Source organism: Athalia rosae, chromosome 5 (assembly GCF_917208135.1).
Source record: "Athalia rosae chromosome 5, iyAthRosa1.1, whole genome shotgun sequence".
NCBI classification, from domain to species: Eukaryota; Metazoa; Arthropoda; class Insecta; order Hymenoptera; family Athaliidae; genus Athalia; species Athalia rosae.
This window is the reverse complement of record NC_064030.1, coordinates 766831-787457: the sequence shown is the minus strand read 5'-3', so window position 1 is coordinate 787457 and position 20627 is coordinate 766831. Positions and strand designations below refer to the sequence as shown.

The 20627-nt window shown below is 47.0% G+C and overlaps 1 protein-coding gene across 5 annotated transcripts in view; it reads right to left on the bottom strand.

The window, feature by feature from the left end:
• Positions 1-74: 74 nt before the first annotated feature.
• LOC105691287 (ets DNA-binding protein pokkuri) overlaps positions 75-20627 on the bottom strand; it is a 44539-nt gene continuing 23986 nt past the window's right edge. For 2 of the 5 annotated variants that reach the window (XM_048655150.1, XM_048655152.1), the window contains 5 exons: positions 18915-19113; positions 4867-5120; positions 4128-4781; positions 3748-3997; positions 75-3649 (listed from right to left, as the gene is read on the bottom strand). In XM_048655150.1, the coding sequence (XP_048511107.1) occupies positions 3397-3649; positions 3748-3997; positions 4128-4781; positions 4867-5086 (1377 nt within the window). In that variant the 5' untranslated portion in view covers positions 5087-5120; positions 18915-19113 and the 3' untranslated portion in view covers positions 75-3396. Of the gene's footprint in view, positions 3650-3747; positions 3998-4127; positions 4782-4866; positions 5121-14069; positions 15146-18914; positions 19117-20627 lie in introns of those variants that run through there. The other 3 variants (XM_048655149.1, XM_012409658.4, XM_048655153.1) reach the window with 3 other exon arrangements.

Here is a 20627-nt window from a genome sequence, read left to right as displayed (position 1 = left end):
AGCATTATTTCTTTGCCATATCCCGCCTGGTTCGAAAAAGTCATAAAACGGGAAAAAGTGACAATACAAATATCTCGCCTTAATAAGTAAATAAGTCTATATTTACAACTTTCTTCTTCGTCGTCCCGATAACAAGTTACATAATAAAATGACATTATGGGTAGAGTTTTACAGATATCATATTTTTATACATCCTTAGAATAAACTTTCTCAACCATCTCCTTTTTTTACTTCTTATGAAATAGATCACCTATATTTATCTGTCGTATATAAATTATTTACATTTTACAAACAAAAGTTAGAATTATTTTTCATTTATTCATATTATTATGCTTTCTCATTAGACACGCATGTTATTTCATTTTTTATTTCTTTACATTATAGAGATCACAGTATATAAGAAGCCAGATATATGTTTAAACTTGTTTAACTCTGAAATTTCGTGGAAAAATACAATATTAATCTTTTTTACTAATCAACTTCTGAGGCGATTAGTTACCTGGACATTCGCGGTAGAATATCTTCGACGTGGAATGTTACGCCACAATCACACCAACAATATTGAAATTTCGAATATAAATTTTGGTAGTAAAATATATATAACTCTGGCCCCGGTATTCCATAAAATTTTTGTTATTTTAGTATATTTTCTTCATTATCGCGGTAATGTTAGGTACTTATTATGTTTACATTATAGTATATCGTAGAGATCCTACAGGCTAAACATCATTTGTTATCGATTATTGTATCTTATCAGCTTTTCATTGCTCTCAACACTCTTGAATCATGGAGATTTACCGAGAGATCCGAACAGGAGAGATGGCGAAGCCAAAGTGTGAGGGGTAAGAGGTGAAGAAAGAGTTGAGACCGTCGTCTCTGATTTGATTCTATTTTATCTAATTGATTGAATGTTTCCGGATCACTCGTTACATTTCCTCATGTATCATTAATAATCATTCTTATAATAGTATTGTTCTTGGCACAAGTATTACAGTGGGTATAATTAAGGGTAACCCTTGCTCGCAGCGTAAAAAAAAAGAAATGATAAAATTTATGAACTCTATCATGGGAAAGTAGATGAAAGATTGTTCTATTAAGATGAAAATAAAATATAATTTTATGATTTAAATGCACTAGAATCGCAAGGGCTTACATAAACTCGATGATCAAAAGTTACCGACCTCTCTGAGGACCCCAAGATTTCTCTTAACATTAATTATAAGGACATTAAAATTAGGCGTACAATAATGGAAGAAATACGATTCAATTGCGGAGGGGGCTTCGTGTAGCCTAGACGAAAATTAAACGGACGTCAGAGAGGACGGCTGTGTATTCTAAAGTTCTCATTCACTCAGTATGCATAGAGCCCATCATTTTCGGCTTTTCCGAGTATAAAGTCACTCGAAAGTGTGCGACAAACACAGTACGTTCCTTTAAAGCTTAACCACCTAGGCCACAATGGCCATAATTTTTCTCAAAATTTCGTTGTGTAAACGAGATACGGCGGCTGCACCGTAATCGCTTATATGGCAAAGAAAGATGAAAAAAAAAACAATAGGGATAAAAGATTTGAAAAAAAATATCTAAACGTATATTAAATGCGACGACACTACGTCAAAAACGTTTTCCTGAATATGCATCCGGCGTCAGACCGTCGAATTAAATCTCCACTAACTCTTCAGATGCCAACGCCACTAGATTTTAGAGAGCTGTCTTCGCTTCGTTCAAAAACAACACGTTTATACTTTACAAATTTTGTCAATGAGCTTCGTAATGTATGCGTGATTTGCGCCCCTACTCCCTGGATACATGTATCATTATTACCTAAATGAAGACTGTCAATTTAATGATTATTAAAGAAAATTCTTCTGAAAAGTTTAATCAATCTCTCCCTGCATATCTTTTAGCAACGACTATCTCATGCCGAATACACATTTATCACACTTTCGCATAAAATATTGGAACAGAAACATATGTTTTATGATAATAAAGATTCTTAGGTCTAAGTTTAAATAAAAATAATTATTTATGTATATTCATTTATGTTTATATTTATATTTGTTTATTTTTATATTTATATTTATATTTATATTTATATTTATATTTATATTCATATTTATATTCATATTTATAGTTTTATATTCATTTTTTGTATGTTGAGTGTGTGTAGGTGTGTGTATTCGTGAGTGTCAGGATGATTTGATGTATATGTATACATACGTATACTCCCTCCAATGTTTCATTTATCACGGTAAGAACGGCCAGTTCAAATTCAATGAACATGTTTCACCACTTTTACAGAAGATTATTCATTTCTTCAAAGTGCGAACGTTGCTATGGCCGAAGTTCATTTACAATTTTCAATGTTCAATTATTTACTTAAAAGTCTCTTTCCTTTTAAATTATACTTGTGTTCAGGAGAACAGTTCCCGCGAGTCGTAATTGCACTTTAAATATATATAGTATGTTTGTATATTGGATCGTCATTATCACCAATCACCGACGGTGTCATTCTCGATTATTTGTATTCCTTACGGGCGTCATTCTTCAATTGACAACGGGCAAATGTACGTCGAAATCGCACCTATCATTCGAATGTTTCGGGATTCGTCGTGAAAATTTTCTCCTACTACTCGTCGTTAAGCCTTCCCTCGATGTGGGGAATAACATGTCACCGGAAGGAAATTTTCAGAAACGTCGTCGTATAAACCTCTCCATGAATCCAAATTTGCCGCAGATCACGCAACAGGGCCGACGATACGAGCATTTTGGCAAAAAAAAAACCTGTTTTCCGAGATTCAGTACTTTAACGTACGTGAAACTTGCGTAGCTTCATCGCTACGTACAATCGAAGCAGTTACTTCTTTCTTCTCTTTTTATATTTTGTTCTTCTTGTTTATTTGTAATCAAACGACGAGGTAAATATCTGTACACATCGTAACTTCATCCCGTCTCTTGAACCTAAACTCCTCATCTACAATGTCGGCGACATCGGTGAGTCGATACACGCGGACGAATCGTGTTCTTATTTCTCGACCTCTGCCCCGCGTACGCGTGCGGTTTGCGTATATTCGTTATTTTTCAAATTGGTCACGCGCGTGTTAAACGTTTACGTTTACTAACAGATGGAACTTCGAATATATGTATACATATAATTGCACATGTCAAAATTTTTATACTCACGGGTAAGAGTCATTGTCTCCGATGTAATCGGAGTTACGTCAGTGCGTCGTCCTAAGTCCCGATTCCCGATTAATCGACCCACGCAGACAATAACACACGATAATTTTGACGCAGTTCTCATTTCGTTTCTTTTATCTCACTCTTCCTACTGACCACCTATTGCACCGCATTGAGCATCCACGTAAAGAAGTTTCTCGGGTGCTAGACCTCGCGTCACTTCCGGTCATCGGGTTCCTGATTAGTTTTGACAAGATTGTACGCGTGGCTTCTGTACTTTGGCGGAGGATCGTGAAGTGGCAGAGGTTCGCTCGGCTGATTCATGCTGGACATCGAGAGATCCGTTGGCAGATCTTCGATCGGTGTCGAATTGTACTTCACATCCTCCGGCTCGGATTTTATCCGCATTTGTTGACGCAACAATGAAATGTTTTTTATATTCTTCAATTCCGTTGGATTGCGAAGGAACCTGGAATCATGCGAAGGAGAAAACGTGCTTAGATACTTGGCGGCGGTTGTGAAAATAGAGTTTCTCGAAGCAGGTGGTTGAACGAATTTTCAACTTACTGGTAACAATGACGTTCGCCTTGGACTTTTCTGAGTATATTTACTCTGTAATAATAGCGAAGTGCTCTGCTCATCTTGTCGTAGTTCATCGAGAGATGATTTTTTTGTATTCCCCAGAGACGCGCCAGTCCCGGGGGATCGACGATTTTGAACACACCCGTTTCCCTGCTCTTCCACGCGATGTAGTGGGTGTATCTTTGTGACGGATCGTTCAACAACTGTTGTAAAAAGTCCCATAAGAGTCGTCCGTCTGAAACAATTCGAGGGAAGAACATTTAGCAATTTATATCGAGCCGTGCGTTCGGTCTGCTGCTGCATCATCGTCACCACCGGCGACAATACGCGTAAGACTTGTACGCTACCGGAATAATTCCACTCACTCGTGTTTGGCTCGGGCGCGTCATTTGGAAAAAATTCTCTCGGGGCGCCTGCGGGTCTGAACGCTCCAGGAGTGAGGGGCATCATTTGCGGCGGAAGTGTGGGACTCGGTTGGTCTTTGACGCAAACTTCGCTCAATCGCTGGGTGGCGAGAGCCGTGGGTGTTGCCGGTGGACTGTTACTCCCTCCGGTGTGATTGTCCTCGTCCGAGTCGCTTTTGTACACCTGATTTTGGGGTTCGACGTGTCCGGGTGAGCCGGCTTGGCTGTCGACCGAGGGCGACGGGGAAAGGGTAACGGAATTCGCGGACATGAGGGGAGCTAAATTTAAATTATACGGATGTTCCATCCACGTGGGCGTCGACGGATGCGAATGCGGGCTCAGGGGGTACGCCGAAGGTCTCGTCGGGGTGACCGGACTGCTGGGCAGGCATCTTTGCAGCTGATTGAAATCACGCGCGAGCATTCCTAGGACATTGTGAAGCACGTCACCGGCACCGGGACAACGTTCGCCGAAATCCGACTTGGTCAGGAGGCACAGAGCTTTTCCGTTCATTTGAAACATGTCCATGTCGAATTGAGGGAGATCAAACTCGCGTTCGGCCCATCGAAGGAACGCGGCTACGTCCTCGCGCGACCAAATCCTCGGATCTGACGCTACAAAAGAAATCAAACGTCTCTCAAAAAAAACCATTCACCGTTAGAAATTACGGACAGTTCGTCAAGTCGGCCTCATAATTACCCAGGCTGGTCGGCAGGTGTGTTTTGAAGTCCAAAAGTGGACTCAGCGGTGGGTGAGCGGTCGGTGAGAAACTCATCGATGGTCCATAACGCCACAGTAAATCGGTGGGACTGAATGGCAACGTTATTCCCGGAGGAAGGCGGGACTCCATACCCGTCATACCGCCACCAGCAGAAACCGGCGGTAACTGAGGCAGCTGTATCGTAGAGAGAAGTTTCATAACACGTGGCAATTTCGCAGCTCTGCGTCGGTATCTGCAATCAAAATGTAAAAAAATTGTAACAATAATAATAACACGCGTATCATCACGCACGACATACAAGTGACCTTGGCTAAAACGAACGGACGAATCCCTACACGGCATCGCGTTCGATGATCAGGACCCGTCGTCTCAAAGGACACCTTCGAGCAATAACACAGAGTACGCGTATAGGTACACGGTGCTATTTATAAGTGGAGCGCGTATACGCGAGTTTGGAAGTCTATGAAGTATAATCGTCGTTACGTAACCGTCCCTCTCGTGAAAGCTGGGTGAATTCGTACATTCGGTGAGATAGAAAAGAAGGATTACGTAATTAAACTTGTCGCGGATTTTCATAGAATAATTTTTTGAACGTAGGCCCTCAAGTGGGAGCGACCCGTGGGTGTCGTCGTGTCAAACGACAGGCAATAATGCACAAAGAATCCGAAGAGACAAAGAAACGCGCGTATAGGTATAGAGGATAAGAATATATCGGGATATCCGGAGAGTTTTAATCATATTTGCATGGAATATAGAGTCAGTTCGTATGTTATTGTACCCTATATGCGATATAATACGCGTTTCGTATTATCGAATGGCAGGAAGACTGTATCCGCCGCTTATCGAACCATTTGAATACATGCGTTACACAGATATACAATATATATATATAAGTATGTATATCGGTATGTACACCTAACCGTTGCCATTTCCATAAATATTTCCACTTGGAATTCAATAGCGATTACCCTCAACGTTTCCCCGCTTCGATTCGGAGTTTGGCGTTTACGAAGAGAAAAATAAGGAAGGAAAGAAAATCAGTTTATAACTAGTTGCCGTTCAGACGGTATACATATACCCACGTCTCGCGTATCTGTATCGTTCGATTCGCCGCACAAGTGAAAATACACGTCGTCGCATACCTCGGAGTCGGCCTTACATTTATACATTTATATCTCGGTCCGATTTCGCTAAACTATGCACCTATCTATCTCAAGGATTTTAATTAACTATAACCGCAGCTTCCGAAAGGCATTATTATTTACCGGTCTCCGTAATAAACGGAACCACGTAAAATGGTCAATTAAACAGACGTAATCGCGCTACTTGGCGCCTTTCGCTTATCGCCCAGTTTATTACGCTCGATTATATGCTGCAGGTTTATAATACAATAATAAATGTGAATATACGTGTGGCACAACAAAGGTAGGTCGGTAGGTCTACTCGAAACCCGTAAAGCCGATCTTACCGCGGCGCGATTTCCGAATCTAAACTCCATCCGGTATTAATGGTAATAATATAACGACGATAAAAACTTCGTGCGGTACAGGAAGTCGAAAGGAGTCCAAAGTCTTGTAAAAACCGAGGAGGTCGGAAACTACCGTCACTTCCTGCAGCGGCAGAGGCGACGGGGTATCAAGTCCGCCTCGGCGATCGAGAGACAACAAAACTCGGCGCAACGACCTTCGCACGCAAAGTGCCTTTGCGTCAGATGTCATCACGCTGGTGGATAACCAGAGCCGAAGACACCATCGTCCACACGCTTTTTACCCCAACGAAGATCGTACGCGTATATCCTCCGTTAACGCTGCACTCCGCGGAGTAGATTTATTCAAATTATTCGTCTCCGCGGCAATTTATAATCGCGGAATCATTGGCGAGGCGATAATTTCAATGATATTATGAAAAAAAAAAAAACAGCATTTCAAACGAACGAAAAAAAAATGGATTATAACGAACAACCGGTATTGAGAAACACGTACGGTCGAGATTAATAAAAGTAGGTGTGTAATATTCATATATATTCATAAGTTACGTACACTCGGTCGGCTAGAAGTTGGCGATTCGAGCAACATTTGAGCGCGGTCTTCTTGCGGCGAGAGCTCGGCCAAATCGCCAACTTCCACCGGGCCGAGTGTACGTATAATATGCATATCCCACGTATGTACGTACGTACGCACATGTACAAGGCGGACGACGTGGCTTCTATACTATAACTTATAATTAGTTATCGCTTTCGAGCGGAAGTTTAAAAAGAAAACGTATAGCTGTGCCGCTGTTGCTGTTGCTTTTGCTGCCGCCGGCACCGGAAATCCTCTCGGACCGGATCTAAGCGCTGACCTCTTGCGCGCAACTTCTCGAGTTTTAGTACCTCTGTGTTAAGTATAAATTTTCTCGATATGGGCGTGCAATTACAATTTTTCAGATTTTCCTACCATGTAATTTCGTATAGGTAGGTAGGTGGGTAGGTGGATAGGTAGGTAGGTATACCTGTACACGCGCACAATCGTCGTACCGCATATCGTCGTTGTTATTAGGTATAAAAGCTGCATCGCAGTGTCTCTCGCATCAGCGAGTCAAAGGTTCTCCTTTATGCTTTATACTTTATGCTTTATTCATAAGCATTATGCCTAAGACTGTTGCAGACAGCAGCATACAACGCGATGAAGAAGGCGCTTGCATAATGCATCATGCGTGGAAGCGGCGGAACGGTTCTATACCTATAGCATATCCATAGCGCGCCTCACACATCTGGTACGAACTATCCACGACTACCGATACACCGATACGAACCGCGGAGAAGAGAGAAAAATCGTTGTCTCAATTTCGAGAGGACGAGACGACCATCTCTGCGAGATGCGACGTACGATATACGCGCGAAAATTGCATCGACGATTTCGCAAACGGTTTTTTCGTTTCATCGCATATTTAATTTCTTTGTCCAGCGATCGTCGCCGTATCGTCGATATAAATTTCACCGATTATCGTACTCGGTATTAAAAGAAACGCCGTAAGACATCCGCTTCCGGTCCTACCGGTTATAAATAAACGTTGAACAAGAGGAGGCGGGTTCTTCCTCTTTTCATTATTTACATGTATTTCTCTTTCTCCGTTTAATCCTGGCAAGAGGTTTTTTTCACGCCGCTTGAGCAACTAACTGATCCGGCAACGACGTCGTCGTCGCCGCGTTCGCCAAGGACCTTCCTCGTCCCGTCTCGCGTCCCACCGTCCCCGTATACCTTGCTTCCTGGTTGTATTTTCAGCGCTGTGCAGACGCTCAACCGACAACGAGAGAGAATCCCGCGGCGCGGAGCGCCGTTCGAATCTGATTTATATCGAGCGCGGTGCATTAAAGTCCGAATGCAGCCGACGCGACGGACGATAAATCATTTAATTAACAAAAATACGGCACTCGATCTCACGATCCCGGGGGATCGGGGGCTACGCGTTATCGTAAATTAATCCAACGGCAAACACGTCGCGTATCTATACGGAAACTTGGAATCATCCGAGGTTCTCAATCGCGCGTCGCCAGCTACATCGTTTCATTCCGTTGGCCGTTCGCTTCCCGGATTATGTGCCTCGCGCTCCGCTCTTCCGCAATCGTCATGATCCCCGATGGATATACCTATATATAAATTCCATATTACGGATTCGCTCTATTATATGACGAAATCGGGTGGTGGGATTCGGTTACGCGATTGTTACGCGTGTCGGTTTAGCTCCGCGCGATGTGGAGGTGAATACGTACGTAAGCCTGTACCGCGCGGTAAACTCGTACGCGGGGCAACGGATCGCCGATGCAGCCGCGCGACTCGAGTTTTGCCCGCTTTGGCGAAAGTGACTCGATCCTTCGTTTCCGAACGCCGGTCGTACGGTCGTGTATACGTACATACATAGTTGTCTCCGCCTCCAGCAGTTTGCGGAATGACGCAATCGTCGACATAAGGATCGAGAGAAGCCGCGAGCGTGTGGAAGAAGAGACGTCTTCTAATTGTAAAGTCATATACGCGACGTTCGGCGTACCCGTGTACGTGTATTTGGACATACACCGGGAACAAGTACACCTTTTGCTATCTTTGTGTGCTCAAAACTTACGAAGGAGAGGTACGCAAACATGCGTTGCCTGCGCGATCGTAAACGGGTTCAGCGAACCCTTCAAGGTCATCGGAAAGAACCAGAACCAGGAAGTGAACGGCGTATCGGAGAAATGTATTTATTTAGAGACGAATAAATAATCACCGCCGTCGATTCTCCTTCCGTATTCTCCGCGATCTTCACGGTTGACGAATCTTTTCCCTCTTCACTTATCTCCTCTTCGTAGGTCGGGAGGATTTCCGGTTCAACGGTCTAGGAAATCCGGCCGATCGAATTACACCGAGAACCCTGGACTTCTCGTGTAGCCTAATTCCGGGCCGGTTTTCGACGAATTCACACCGCCAATCGGCATCGAGAAAATAAGACAGACTCGGATATCCGGGTACACGGATGGAGATAATCGACGTGCATCAAACCCGGATAGAAAAACGCGAAGAAGTAATCCACTCGACGCGCTACGTACGACCTTGTGTATAAACCGTCGCGACCGCGAGCGTCTCTCTCTCCCCTCTCGTTATTTATTACCTCCTTCATTTTTTATTTATTTATTAATTCGTATTTACTCGCGGAATGATTCAATTACCGCACACGACATCACGGTACACGTTGGTGCGATAAAAACACGATCGTGCCAATGGGGGTGCGGCGGCGTGTCGCACGAAATTCGTTGTTCGAGGAAGAAAGAGCAGAGGCGATCTCGCGATTCGTGCCAAACTCGCGACTTCCTTATTGACAAACGGGGGACGTCGCGCGTGTGCGTATCATCTTACCCGTTGCAAGGACAGTGAACCCGTCGAGGTGTTTCGCGATACTTCGAATACGATACTATTTCGCAAGGTACGCAATACTCGCACGCCCCCCCCCCCTCCCCCGTCGACATTTCTTTTCTTTTCCTTTCCTTTCCTTTTCGTTTCGACGTGGACGTGCAACTGCGCCGGGGCTTGGATACGCTCGAGCCGACGCAATAACGGTGCGAAATAATCGAAAGGGAAGATGATTTCGAAGGGTAGAAGGAGATCCCGGACGGGTTCCGCGATCCCCGCGTCGCTGATAAACGCGTGAGGAAACTACGAGACGAGACGCGGTCTTCGGAGTAAACGGTCTTCCGCACGCGCTTCAACTGCAAGAGCGGTAGCTGGCTGGCTGCAGTGCGGAGAATACGTCGACCGATAAATACCGAATGCCTCGCGAGTGTCGAGTGCGCTGACGAGGTGTCAGTGACCCTTGGTTGGCTTTCGCTCCCAGGGCACCTGCTCCCCTTGCCACCGCCGGCCCACTCTTTGACGACGAGAAGGAAGAAGAAGAAGCGAGGAAGGCGAGTCGGAGGACGACGCGGATACCGCGTGGTATCGGGAACGTGGCACCTCCGATGAGTTACGGTTCTTATCCCGCTTCACGCGTGGGAAGTACCTTCGACGTTGCGACGAGAGCGGACGTTGTTATATTCGCGTATTCGGGGCCCGATCCGGGGACCCGATATCGCGACAACGACGTCGGTCGCCTCGACGTCGCTATGAATAGGATGTACGACCTACGACGGAACCACCTACGGACATGGTCCGTCATCCCCGGTGTGCAAATTTTGGCAAACGTCTCCGCTTCGGCCAGACCGCGACGAAGACGATGCAACGGAGCGACCGGGGTCGCGATAAATTACGTCTCTTCGAATTACGTCCTCGTCAATGGAAAAGTTCTATTCACCGAATATATACGCGTAACGCGAAGACGTGGGCAGCTGACATAATCTGCGAAAAAGAAACCGTCGCTAATAGATCAAAGTTCGATCGTTCTATCGGAGGTTTCGACCTCCTGGCCTCCTCCGATCCGCCGAGATTCATTTTCAGCGACTTTTCCGAACAATGATTCCCAACCGAGAGATGAAGGGATAAGATTCGCTCCCGGAACATCGTTTCGCGTAACGGATGATTGAGAATCACTGATCCCGCTGCCGGGAGCAAAGGAAAGCAGAGCGGAGCAGAGCTGAGCACGGCGAGGCAAAGTAAAGAAAAGCAAAGCAAAGCAACGAGGCTTGCACGTGCATGCAAGAGCTGAAGAGCGAGTAAAGCCGACCGGAAGTCGATAAAAAGGTCGCTCGACTAACTCTACCCTCGTCACTCGACAGCGCCAGAGATTCTCGGCATGGGTATTACATGTCTGTGTGTGCGTGCGTACATATGCACGAAAAACCCAATGCCCGCGGGAGCGGTTCCCGAAGACCCTTGCACGGCTCCCCGGATCACGTTTTAAATTCCGTCTCCTTTTTTCTTCTTTAATCTTTCACTCCTGTCGGCGCAGCGAACGTTAGTGAAACAACGCAGGCATCCCGAACCCGGAAAACGCCGACCTGCGACCGACGACTTTCGATAATTATTTTCTTCTCCACGTGCACCTGATTAATCGCGAGTCGTTCAACTCTTCGATCGAACATCGACGCCGATTCATCGGTTCCGATGAACGGGGAAAGCGAACCGCCGGTGCACCTGACGCCGCGGGTCGAAAGGCGCTCAAGTTTTGCCAATTTCCTCAGGAATTTCGAACAATAGAATTCAGCGGAGGGCGAGGGCGACTCGTTTATCCCGGTGAACAATAATTCAATTACCGTGTGACGGAAGGTTTCGAAAATTGGTAAAAGGGGGTACGAGCTAATGGCGATAGGAAGTCGTCGCACGCTGCCTACGGTTCGACGGTGTGAATCGGACAATGGAAAATGGAAAATGGTCGGTTATACCTGAACCGAACTGTACGGGTGGACAAAAGTTTGAAGAGGGCGAACAGGTGTTGCAGAGGAACGCGGAAATACGGAGGCGATAATCTTGGGATTTTTTAATCTCCCCCCACGCCGACGTGCGGCGACGTTCGAGGGAGAGAAGGAGAAGAATGCGGTGCAAATAATAAACTTGGCACCCCGAACACGCGCGTCTACCGACTCGTCTTATTTGCATCGCCGGCGGATAATTCGCACGCGTATTAATTGTATCGTATCGGGGTCGGGTTGTGATGTTCTTCAGTTTCTCATGGATGTACGCGAGAGAAGGAAGTGTCCAATAATAGCTCGGGCGGTTGGCCGACGGTCCGAAATATGTTGTGTGCGGTGGTATGATACAGGAATAGGAGGAGGTTTCCTCCGGTGTCTTGTCTGCGATCCAATTCGTAATAATAGTTTTATCACGCCGAGGAATGCCGGACCGGGAGAGCGCCGGCGTATGGGTACCGCGTCGCTCCACCGAGCATTGTTCACCTCGTACGCGTCTACCTGCCCACCCTTACGATTATAAAATTCCCGGAGAGAGGATGACGAGGACTACCCCGAGGGTTCGCTCGCCTCTTCCTTTCCCCCGTCCTTTCTCTCTCGGAGTTCGCCTCGGTGTCTCCCCACGAGCGAGAGCAACGAATCGTTCTTCTCGTTTTCCGTGAATTTTGCTTTCCCGATCGTTCGGCGTTCGGGACGGAGAAACGGAAGAACCACGTGCGTCCAAACGTGAGACAGAAGCGTGAAGAGGAGAGCGTGTAGCGGTCGCATTCTCAGACTACGACGGACCGGATGTCATCCATCGCCGCTGAGGCGAGCTCGGTTTTCCTCGGTCTCGCCGAATCTCATCGTCTTCCGTTTATTTCTCGCGTTGCACAACTCGTCTCGCGAGACGAGCGGAAGGGAAGAATTTAGATAAAATAAAAGGAGGACGAACCGAAGATTTCTTCGTACCGATGGAGGAAGCGGAAACGGCGCGAGCGGAATGCGATCCGTTGAACGAACGACGGCGGTGCCCGCGAGAAAAAAGTCAAAGTTCACGATTATGAAAATAGAGTGAAAAAAATCGGCGCGGCGGTTCTCTTTTTCCCCGCACAGACACAACAATACAAAGCGACCGTAATGACGTAATTTGGTATAGCAACGCTCAAGATCCGCTTCGATGCCTCTTAGGCACGGAAAAATACACTTTCAAAGTGATTATATAGACCTTCGGTCTCCGAGCGTTGCCTGGCGTTGCCGCTGCATTACCGCGATCACAACTCGCGTTCGCATTTCGAATCAAAGGAATCGTTCTTCGCACCGTGAACACATGTAATACTCTATTATGTCTACCGCAATCAAGGTTACCGAACCGAACTCCGTAAAAGGCCCCGTGTCGCACGTGCCCAAAGGCTTCCGATTCTCCCTTCGAATATTCCAATTTCAAATTCTCAGCCTCTCGTGTAACGTAAGCGCGAACTTACGTCCGGCTAGGCGCACAGGCGAATGCATTTACCGTAGGTACGTACGTAACGACTTACGTGAAATTACGTAATTCGATACATGAAATTTTACTACCAAGCTACGGAGTCTCGAAGTTCTCGCATTATCTTCGTAACGCTGCGGAACGGGGGACCCAATTTTCGAAAAAAAATACCTCCCACTGCCGAATTACACCCCTGATAAGTTATCGTTGTTATCAGGACTTGCAACCGAATAGAATAGTCGATAAGTTCGTCGTTTTTTGAAGTGCTCGGCGAACGGTCAAATTCGAACGTTCGAAAATATGGTTTTATGTACAATCGTGTCCACGTACGCGTACGTGGTACGTGGTACGTACGTACGTACGCAGATCCAAATAAGTGACAAATAATGACCGCTTTTTGACTTCAGCCTTATCGGCTCGAGTCTTGGACGGCTTAAAGCTCTTCCGCGAGATGGCACAGCGATCTTCGACAAGGGGGATTTCGGTGGATCAACTTCGGCTATAAATACCAGCGGGCTGACCATTCGCAAGAATTTCGGCAACCCCCGACAACCCCTTCTCGCGATGATAAAAAATACACGTAACATGTTTCGAAAGCATTTTGCGGGTATAACGAGACGAGGGAAAAAAAAAAAAGATTCCTACGAGCAGTTCGCAGTTATTTCGATGTTCTAAAGATGGAGGGAACCAATCCTTTAAGGGTGTTTGTTCAAAAATATCGCTAGTTTGTTTCGACAGCGATAGAAAAATTCATTTCCCCGCGGTTCTTCGTCGAGAATAATCGTCGAACAATATTGTCGATTAGCTGGAATCGTGAAAATAAAAAGGAGAGTAAACTCTCGACGAGCTGTTTGTTATCAAATTACCTTGATCCGGTATTAAATCCTCAATAATATATCACTGGCACTCGCTGCAACCGACGTAACAAACTCCCGACACTTTTACGGAGTTCATTTGATCAATTCGGATTGAATAATTGTCACCAGAATATCATTAATCACGATTCTTCTGTGTTTGTTTTTGTTTTTGTTTTTTTTTTTTCGTTTTTTTTTTTAATTAGCGTTTATATATATCACAGATAAAACCGATAATCATCAATTCTTGTAGGCACCATACGGATATATATACAATTCTCTTTGTTATCATTAGTAATTCCAGTTCGTTTGACGATACGGTTGTTCTCTTTGTTTTATTCGAACGTATCATGTGTTCACATGTGCACACCTGTGCATCGTCACTTCTCCCGGTAAAATTTTCTAAATGCCCGGTTGAAATTGGAGAACAGCGGGGGGTGGGAGTGGGGGATGGATAAAAACGGGATGCGTTTTAAAACCAGATTCCAACACTCAATGTCACGAGAGAGGCACGTAGATACGATGAATTTTAATACGGTATATAATCACCCGCTATTTCAACGATCTGTTTAACAACGAATAATTCCCCGTCGTTGGTAAATCACGTACACTGTTACTTCAATCCAGTCGATCGTGTTTCCTTCCATCGGCCAATGGTTTCACTTTTGAAAATTCCCACGGAATGATCGTCGATTACCGCTTACGTTGCGCGATAAAAACGTCGATATTCAACGAACCGGCCGACGACGATGTACACCTTCGACGGAGATAATCGAATATTTTTGTTCGTTGGAATTGGCTCGCGTATAACGACTACAGCGTACGTAGAAAACAACGACCGTCTCGTCAGAGGGTTGGCGAGCGACTGATCGGGAATCCCGAACCGTGCGCGCTTGTCGCTTGTTTCACGTCGGAATCGTACGAAGTCGAGTCGCGCGAGTTTCAGACTCAACGGCGGACGACGCGAGGCGACGCGACGCAAACGCACGACGGCCGATGGCTCGGCCTCTCGAGAATTGGGACTCCGAGCTGCGTGGCTCCCGCTCACTCCCGACGAGCCCCGTATCCCGGTTCTCTTTTTCCCTCGCACGGCTACCGCAGCCGCAGCGGCAGGCAGAAGCAGCCAGCGATCGTTTCCTCTTCTTTTGCTCTTTCTCCCTCTCCCGATCCCCCGTTTTCCCCCCTTTTTGCGGCCGGTAGCTACCGCTGGGTGCCTCCCTATCTTCCCTAGAGCAACCCACCGGCACCGTCGACGTCCCACGTATTTACCTATACACACGCGTACGGAACATCTACCGCTACGTTTAGGAAGTGCGCGCGAGAGACGAAATAAAAGGTCGAAGTCTCGCATACCCTGCAGCACTCCTCGCGACAGCAACCGTGAGAGCAGACACGCGCCGATTGGTAGGAAAGTGGAAATCTCGGCGACCCATTGGCTCTGCCGAGGCGTCGAGAGGAAATAGTCGAACTACCGTCCGCTCGGGGAACGAGTAAAATCCTAAAAGGGGGACAGAGCTTGAACCGTTGAGCTGCACGGAGTAGGGGAGTAAACGGTGACGTTGCCTACGAGGAAAGGGAAGGTTACCGAAGAGCAGAGTCTGAGAGACTTCCTCGTGCTTCCTCTGGTCGCGCGCGCTCTCCTACGTCCACTGGATGGATACCCGAGTACCATCGCCTACGAAGTTTACGCAATTCATCCGTATCGCGTACGTGTGTCGTACCTGCGGTCCAACGTACGCTTCAAGGGTGTGCAACCGTATTGATGGGTGTTTCGAATTCCGATCCATTCAACCACCGCGCGCGGCTCATGCGGGCCATGCCTTCCGCCGATTCTCGTTCCCCTTTCTTCCCTCGTTTCGTCTACGCTGGTTCTCCCATTTTATTTACTCGCTTCGCAGATACGACACGCACACGGAAGCTCCTCGTCCAATCGTTATCACTATCACTCGCGTCGCTACGATGTAAAGATAAGCCGTCGATGGTCCTCAACGAAAGACGAACGGTATCAAACGATTGTACGATCTAACTTAGCGCTTAGAATTCTTTTTTTATCTACAATACGTATTTCCTGACGGCGCCTCGTCTTGTCTACTCGTGTAGTAGATAATAAAATTCCATAACTGAATTCTTTTTTATACACGCGACAACGACGTTAATGGTATTTACTGTACGCGTATGTAAATACGAAACGTTATCGGTTAGAGGTCGTCAGCGGGAGGTCGAATGTCGTACAGTCGGAGCACAAAGAAGGGTGTGGAGTCGATGTATGCCGCACGCGTGTATGTGGAACGATACGTGTTCCTGTGTCATAACATTTCGTATCGCGTGTAACGAGTATGTAACCCGCGCACGTACGAGTCGCGTTGGCGTCTCGTGCACACCTCCTCCTCCTCCTTCTCGTCGCAGGTGAATCTCCGCGGGCGGGTCGACAATGCGCGACGGATGTAGAAAAATCAGAGGAACAGGTGAATCGAACCTCCGCGAAGGATCGATTTTTCATTTCACCCCTGTACCCGATCGCCGCATACCACCAGCGGATTACGGACGAGGTCTACGGGGGTGATCCGTCAGGATCGGAAAAAGGTACAAAGCCTCGTGGGCACGGCGTAGAGTTACACAGGTGGACGAGATCGTCGATTGCATCGTATCGATCATCCCGCAATAGAAATCCATACGAGTGGGATGACGAAATGCGTGGCGTACGTGTAAAAATCACGAGGATGTCCCCCACCGCAGGTATAAGGCGGCGAGGAATGCGAGTAATGAATAAACGGCGAGAAGAAGGAGATCCGGCGAGCGAAAAGATTCGGTGCGTGCGCTCTCGGATTTCGTGGAAAAGGTTGCGCGCCGTACAAGACGGGGAAGTGAAGTATAGAAGTTGAGATCGGAGGTGACGGTTGAAGAAGAAGCGGAGGAGGAGGGGGAGGGGGAGGAGGAGAGGAACCATAAGCCGTCCCGAGTCCGTCCGTACGGCCGCTGCACGGAGGAGGACATAACAGGTCAAACAGGTTTGTGGGTGTCCGGACAGCTACCTGTCCACTCCCCCACCGTTGAAACTCAACCTTACCTCGAGCCCAGGTTAATTCCTGCGGAAGGGGCCCTAAATCGGGGGCCCATACCTCGGCCCGTACGCCCCGCGTACGGTGTTACCCTCCCTTCTACCTCCCCGTGACGGAGATGCACCCGAGAGAACGGATCGTAACTTACTTCGAGCGTGAAATTTTTATCCCTGCTACAGACGATCCGTATTATTACGTTATACTCTCCGGTGCAGTAATTAGTTGAAAACAACGAGTTACCGATACGAATAACGAGATCGAACTCGCCCCTTTAGAAAACGACGGATGTCGCGATCCGTTCGCGATTAACGATTAGGTTCAACTAAATTTTTTTGGAAAAGAAAAGGGAAGGAATATCCTTCGGAGGGATACACGAACGTGGTCGTATGGCAGCGGGAGGCTGTCCCCTCGTCGAAGTATCGAGGTAGAAAAGTAATAGAGTCGGATGCACCTCGAATCCCGAATATTTGGTCGACCGTCTTTCGTCCGGTCGGTCGCCCATAATACATTATTTCTATATAGACTCCCGCGGCTCGTTGTAACACCTGCTGTTATACCTGGGCAAATTTCAGTCCGAGAATATATTGTAGGAGTTATATCGGTGTACATAAAAGGCGAAGAGACTCCGACAAACATAAGATTATTACCCCGACCTCATCCTCCCATTGTGTCTCCGCTACACCAAACGTACTAATTAATTTCATTCCATTACACCGAAGACGACGGGGTGTACGGGGATATTCGCAAGCTCAAAGGCAAACTCGTAACTGAATAAGCAGCTAATTTCGGGCCTACGGTACCTCGTGCTATAGCTAACAATGTATGTGACCCTAACGTCTATCGACGCCAAATTTTCGATACAAATATCTCTCCTATTGGAGAAATCGTTTGACGTAAAATTTTTGAAGCTGACCGACTCGTTGAGGGATACATTTTTCGAACACAGATCTGCGTCGACGGAGGTTGAACACTTTCTTCGCGAGTTTTTGTAGTCGAGTTTCCGGTCAGAGGTGTACAAAATACATCTCCGACTCTTGAGTCATCCTTATTCTTTTCTTGTAGATGTCGCGACACCGTGATCACGACGAACGGAAGTGCAGAGTTGATTATAATAATAACGTATTTACCGCGAGTTCGAGTGAGTCAGTTCCATGTGAGTTGCACGAAGATTTTCTCGCCGCTTCCGTCGCGGATTTGCACGTCATTGTCGTAAATTCTTGTACCCATTATACGTGTACGCCGGTACCGACGCATTCCTGAACTCGAACGACGTTGAGAATGAAATCGGACGATTGGCGAATTTAACGTCAATAGGAAACTTCGATCTTCCCCTCCGCCGCGAATTTCAAATTCTCGTCGATCAATCGGTGCCGATGGTATTAAAAAAAGGCACGTTTTTACGACGGCTTGTTTGGATTTTCTCTTTCCGCATGTTAAAGGGTACGATAATTGGCAAAAAGTTCAAGGTGACGGAGAAGATTGCGAGTTAGAGTTTTATCATATCCATCGCAATTCCATTAAAAATTTTTATTCCACTCGGAGCTACTCCCGTGCTACGTATGTATAATACGCGACTGTATTATTATCTCGTTAAAATTTCAAACCCGGAAGACTAGATGAGAAGCGTTGTGCAATGGATATTGTGCCACCGTCGCGCGTCGTGGTATACATATACGCACGTTGCCAACTATTGGGTTATAAGGCTGGCGGTATCCGAGTTATCAATGGTACTCGGAATCGCGCGTACGATCGCGATACGTAGCGAGCGGGAAGTAAGGAAAATATAAATGAACTTTACCCAGCATCGGCATCGGCATCGGCATCGGCATCGGCATCGCCGGCAAATGTGAGGAAACCGGTTCCGAGATGCTCAATTCTCCGTAGATTTGTAAACGGGAATCCCTTGCAGAAGACTCTCAACGCTGCAGGGCGTAGGGGGGGCCGGACGTTGGGGAATTTCGCATGCGACCGACTTTGCTCCGCACCGATACCTCGGGCTGCTGGAAAACGGAAGAAGAATAAAAACCATCGGTACTCGCCATACGTCGAAGAGAAGACGAGGAGTGAGGAAAAAATTGCCATCGTTTCCCGCGTACGTTGCGGATCGTAAAAATCACGCGACTCGATGTATTTATATAATTTAATGCTAATCTCGCGAGATGTAATCTATAGAGAATCGAGCGTATAACCGGACTGGGAGAGGCGACGCGGAAATAATCGGAACGGTCGTCAACTCGTACCACGCGAAGGCTCGTCGTACGCGGGGCAGACATCGGACGACCGGCCAAGATAGTGCGACGGATTCGCGTCGACTCGCCTTCAATTTTCCACGTCCGACGTTACCGGATGGCAAATCACAACGCGACTCGCCGTCGCGTCATTAACGAGCAAGGGTACGGCGTAGGCACGAGGTGTAAGTTAAAAATCCAGCGCGCTCGCTCCGTTTCTTAAACGGAAATTAAATTATTCGAGTTCTCGCATTCCTCGGGGCTCTGGGACATTCCCATCGTGGCACGCCCGGCGATGTACGAAGCGTCGTCGTGTGTACACCTAGGCACGCTCACGAATATGTACAATGTCTGGCGGGGAACATTAATTCCGAAGCGAACGGCAGCTCGCGTTATCTTCAAATGTCACTACTACGCGTACGCGATCCCACCGCTGGCGAGCAAGACCCACGACGACGACGACGACGCACTTGGAATTCTAGTTCTGAGTTACCGAAAATCCATTTTATCGCGCAAATAGACGACGTGCAATAATAAGCGGGTGTAAGGCGTTGCGGTAGTTATGTTACGAAAAAATAACTGGAAAAATAAGAACCATCCGAACTCGCCAAAACTATTATCAACGAGTTTTCGTGTTCGTACGTACGTCACGTCAACGTTATCGGCGCGGCTCCGATAATTGGTGAGTTGTTATGCGTAATTCGCTTCGAAACAAAAAAAGAACGAGCAAATATATTTACCAGAATTATTAATCCGATCGAAATACGGTCGTGTCGAGAGTCACGTATTTGCCCGCATCGGGATCGAGAAGAGAATTGGGCGTGCGTGAAATAAATCGCGATATCGCGAATCCGTCGCGACGTAGAGGTGCGTAAAGTACCAGCGAATATATGTAATTATCTACGCGCGTATGCAATCGCCTTCGCCGTGGACGCGACACAATGAGAATGCACGCGCGTCGAAGGATATCTAGTTATAGGTCGGTGTATCTTCGGAGTGCAACTGCAATTAGGTTGCACGGGCGTCGCAAATTGACGGTGGAATATCTACAAGTACGACGCGCGGCGGTTCGCGTATTACAGGTCGCGCGATAATCGTCGTACACACGACTTCGCCCGTACGTGTGTTAACGTTACACGCCGTTTGGCCAAATCCCGCGTGAAATGTGATTTCGGTCGAACGGAGGTTTCGAGCATCCCTGCGCTGCGCCTCACACACGTCCGCTTTTGTTAAAAATCCTGGACGATCGCAGACACACGCAGGACGCACAAGAATGCCACGTA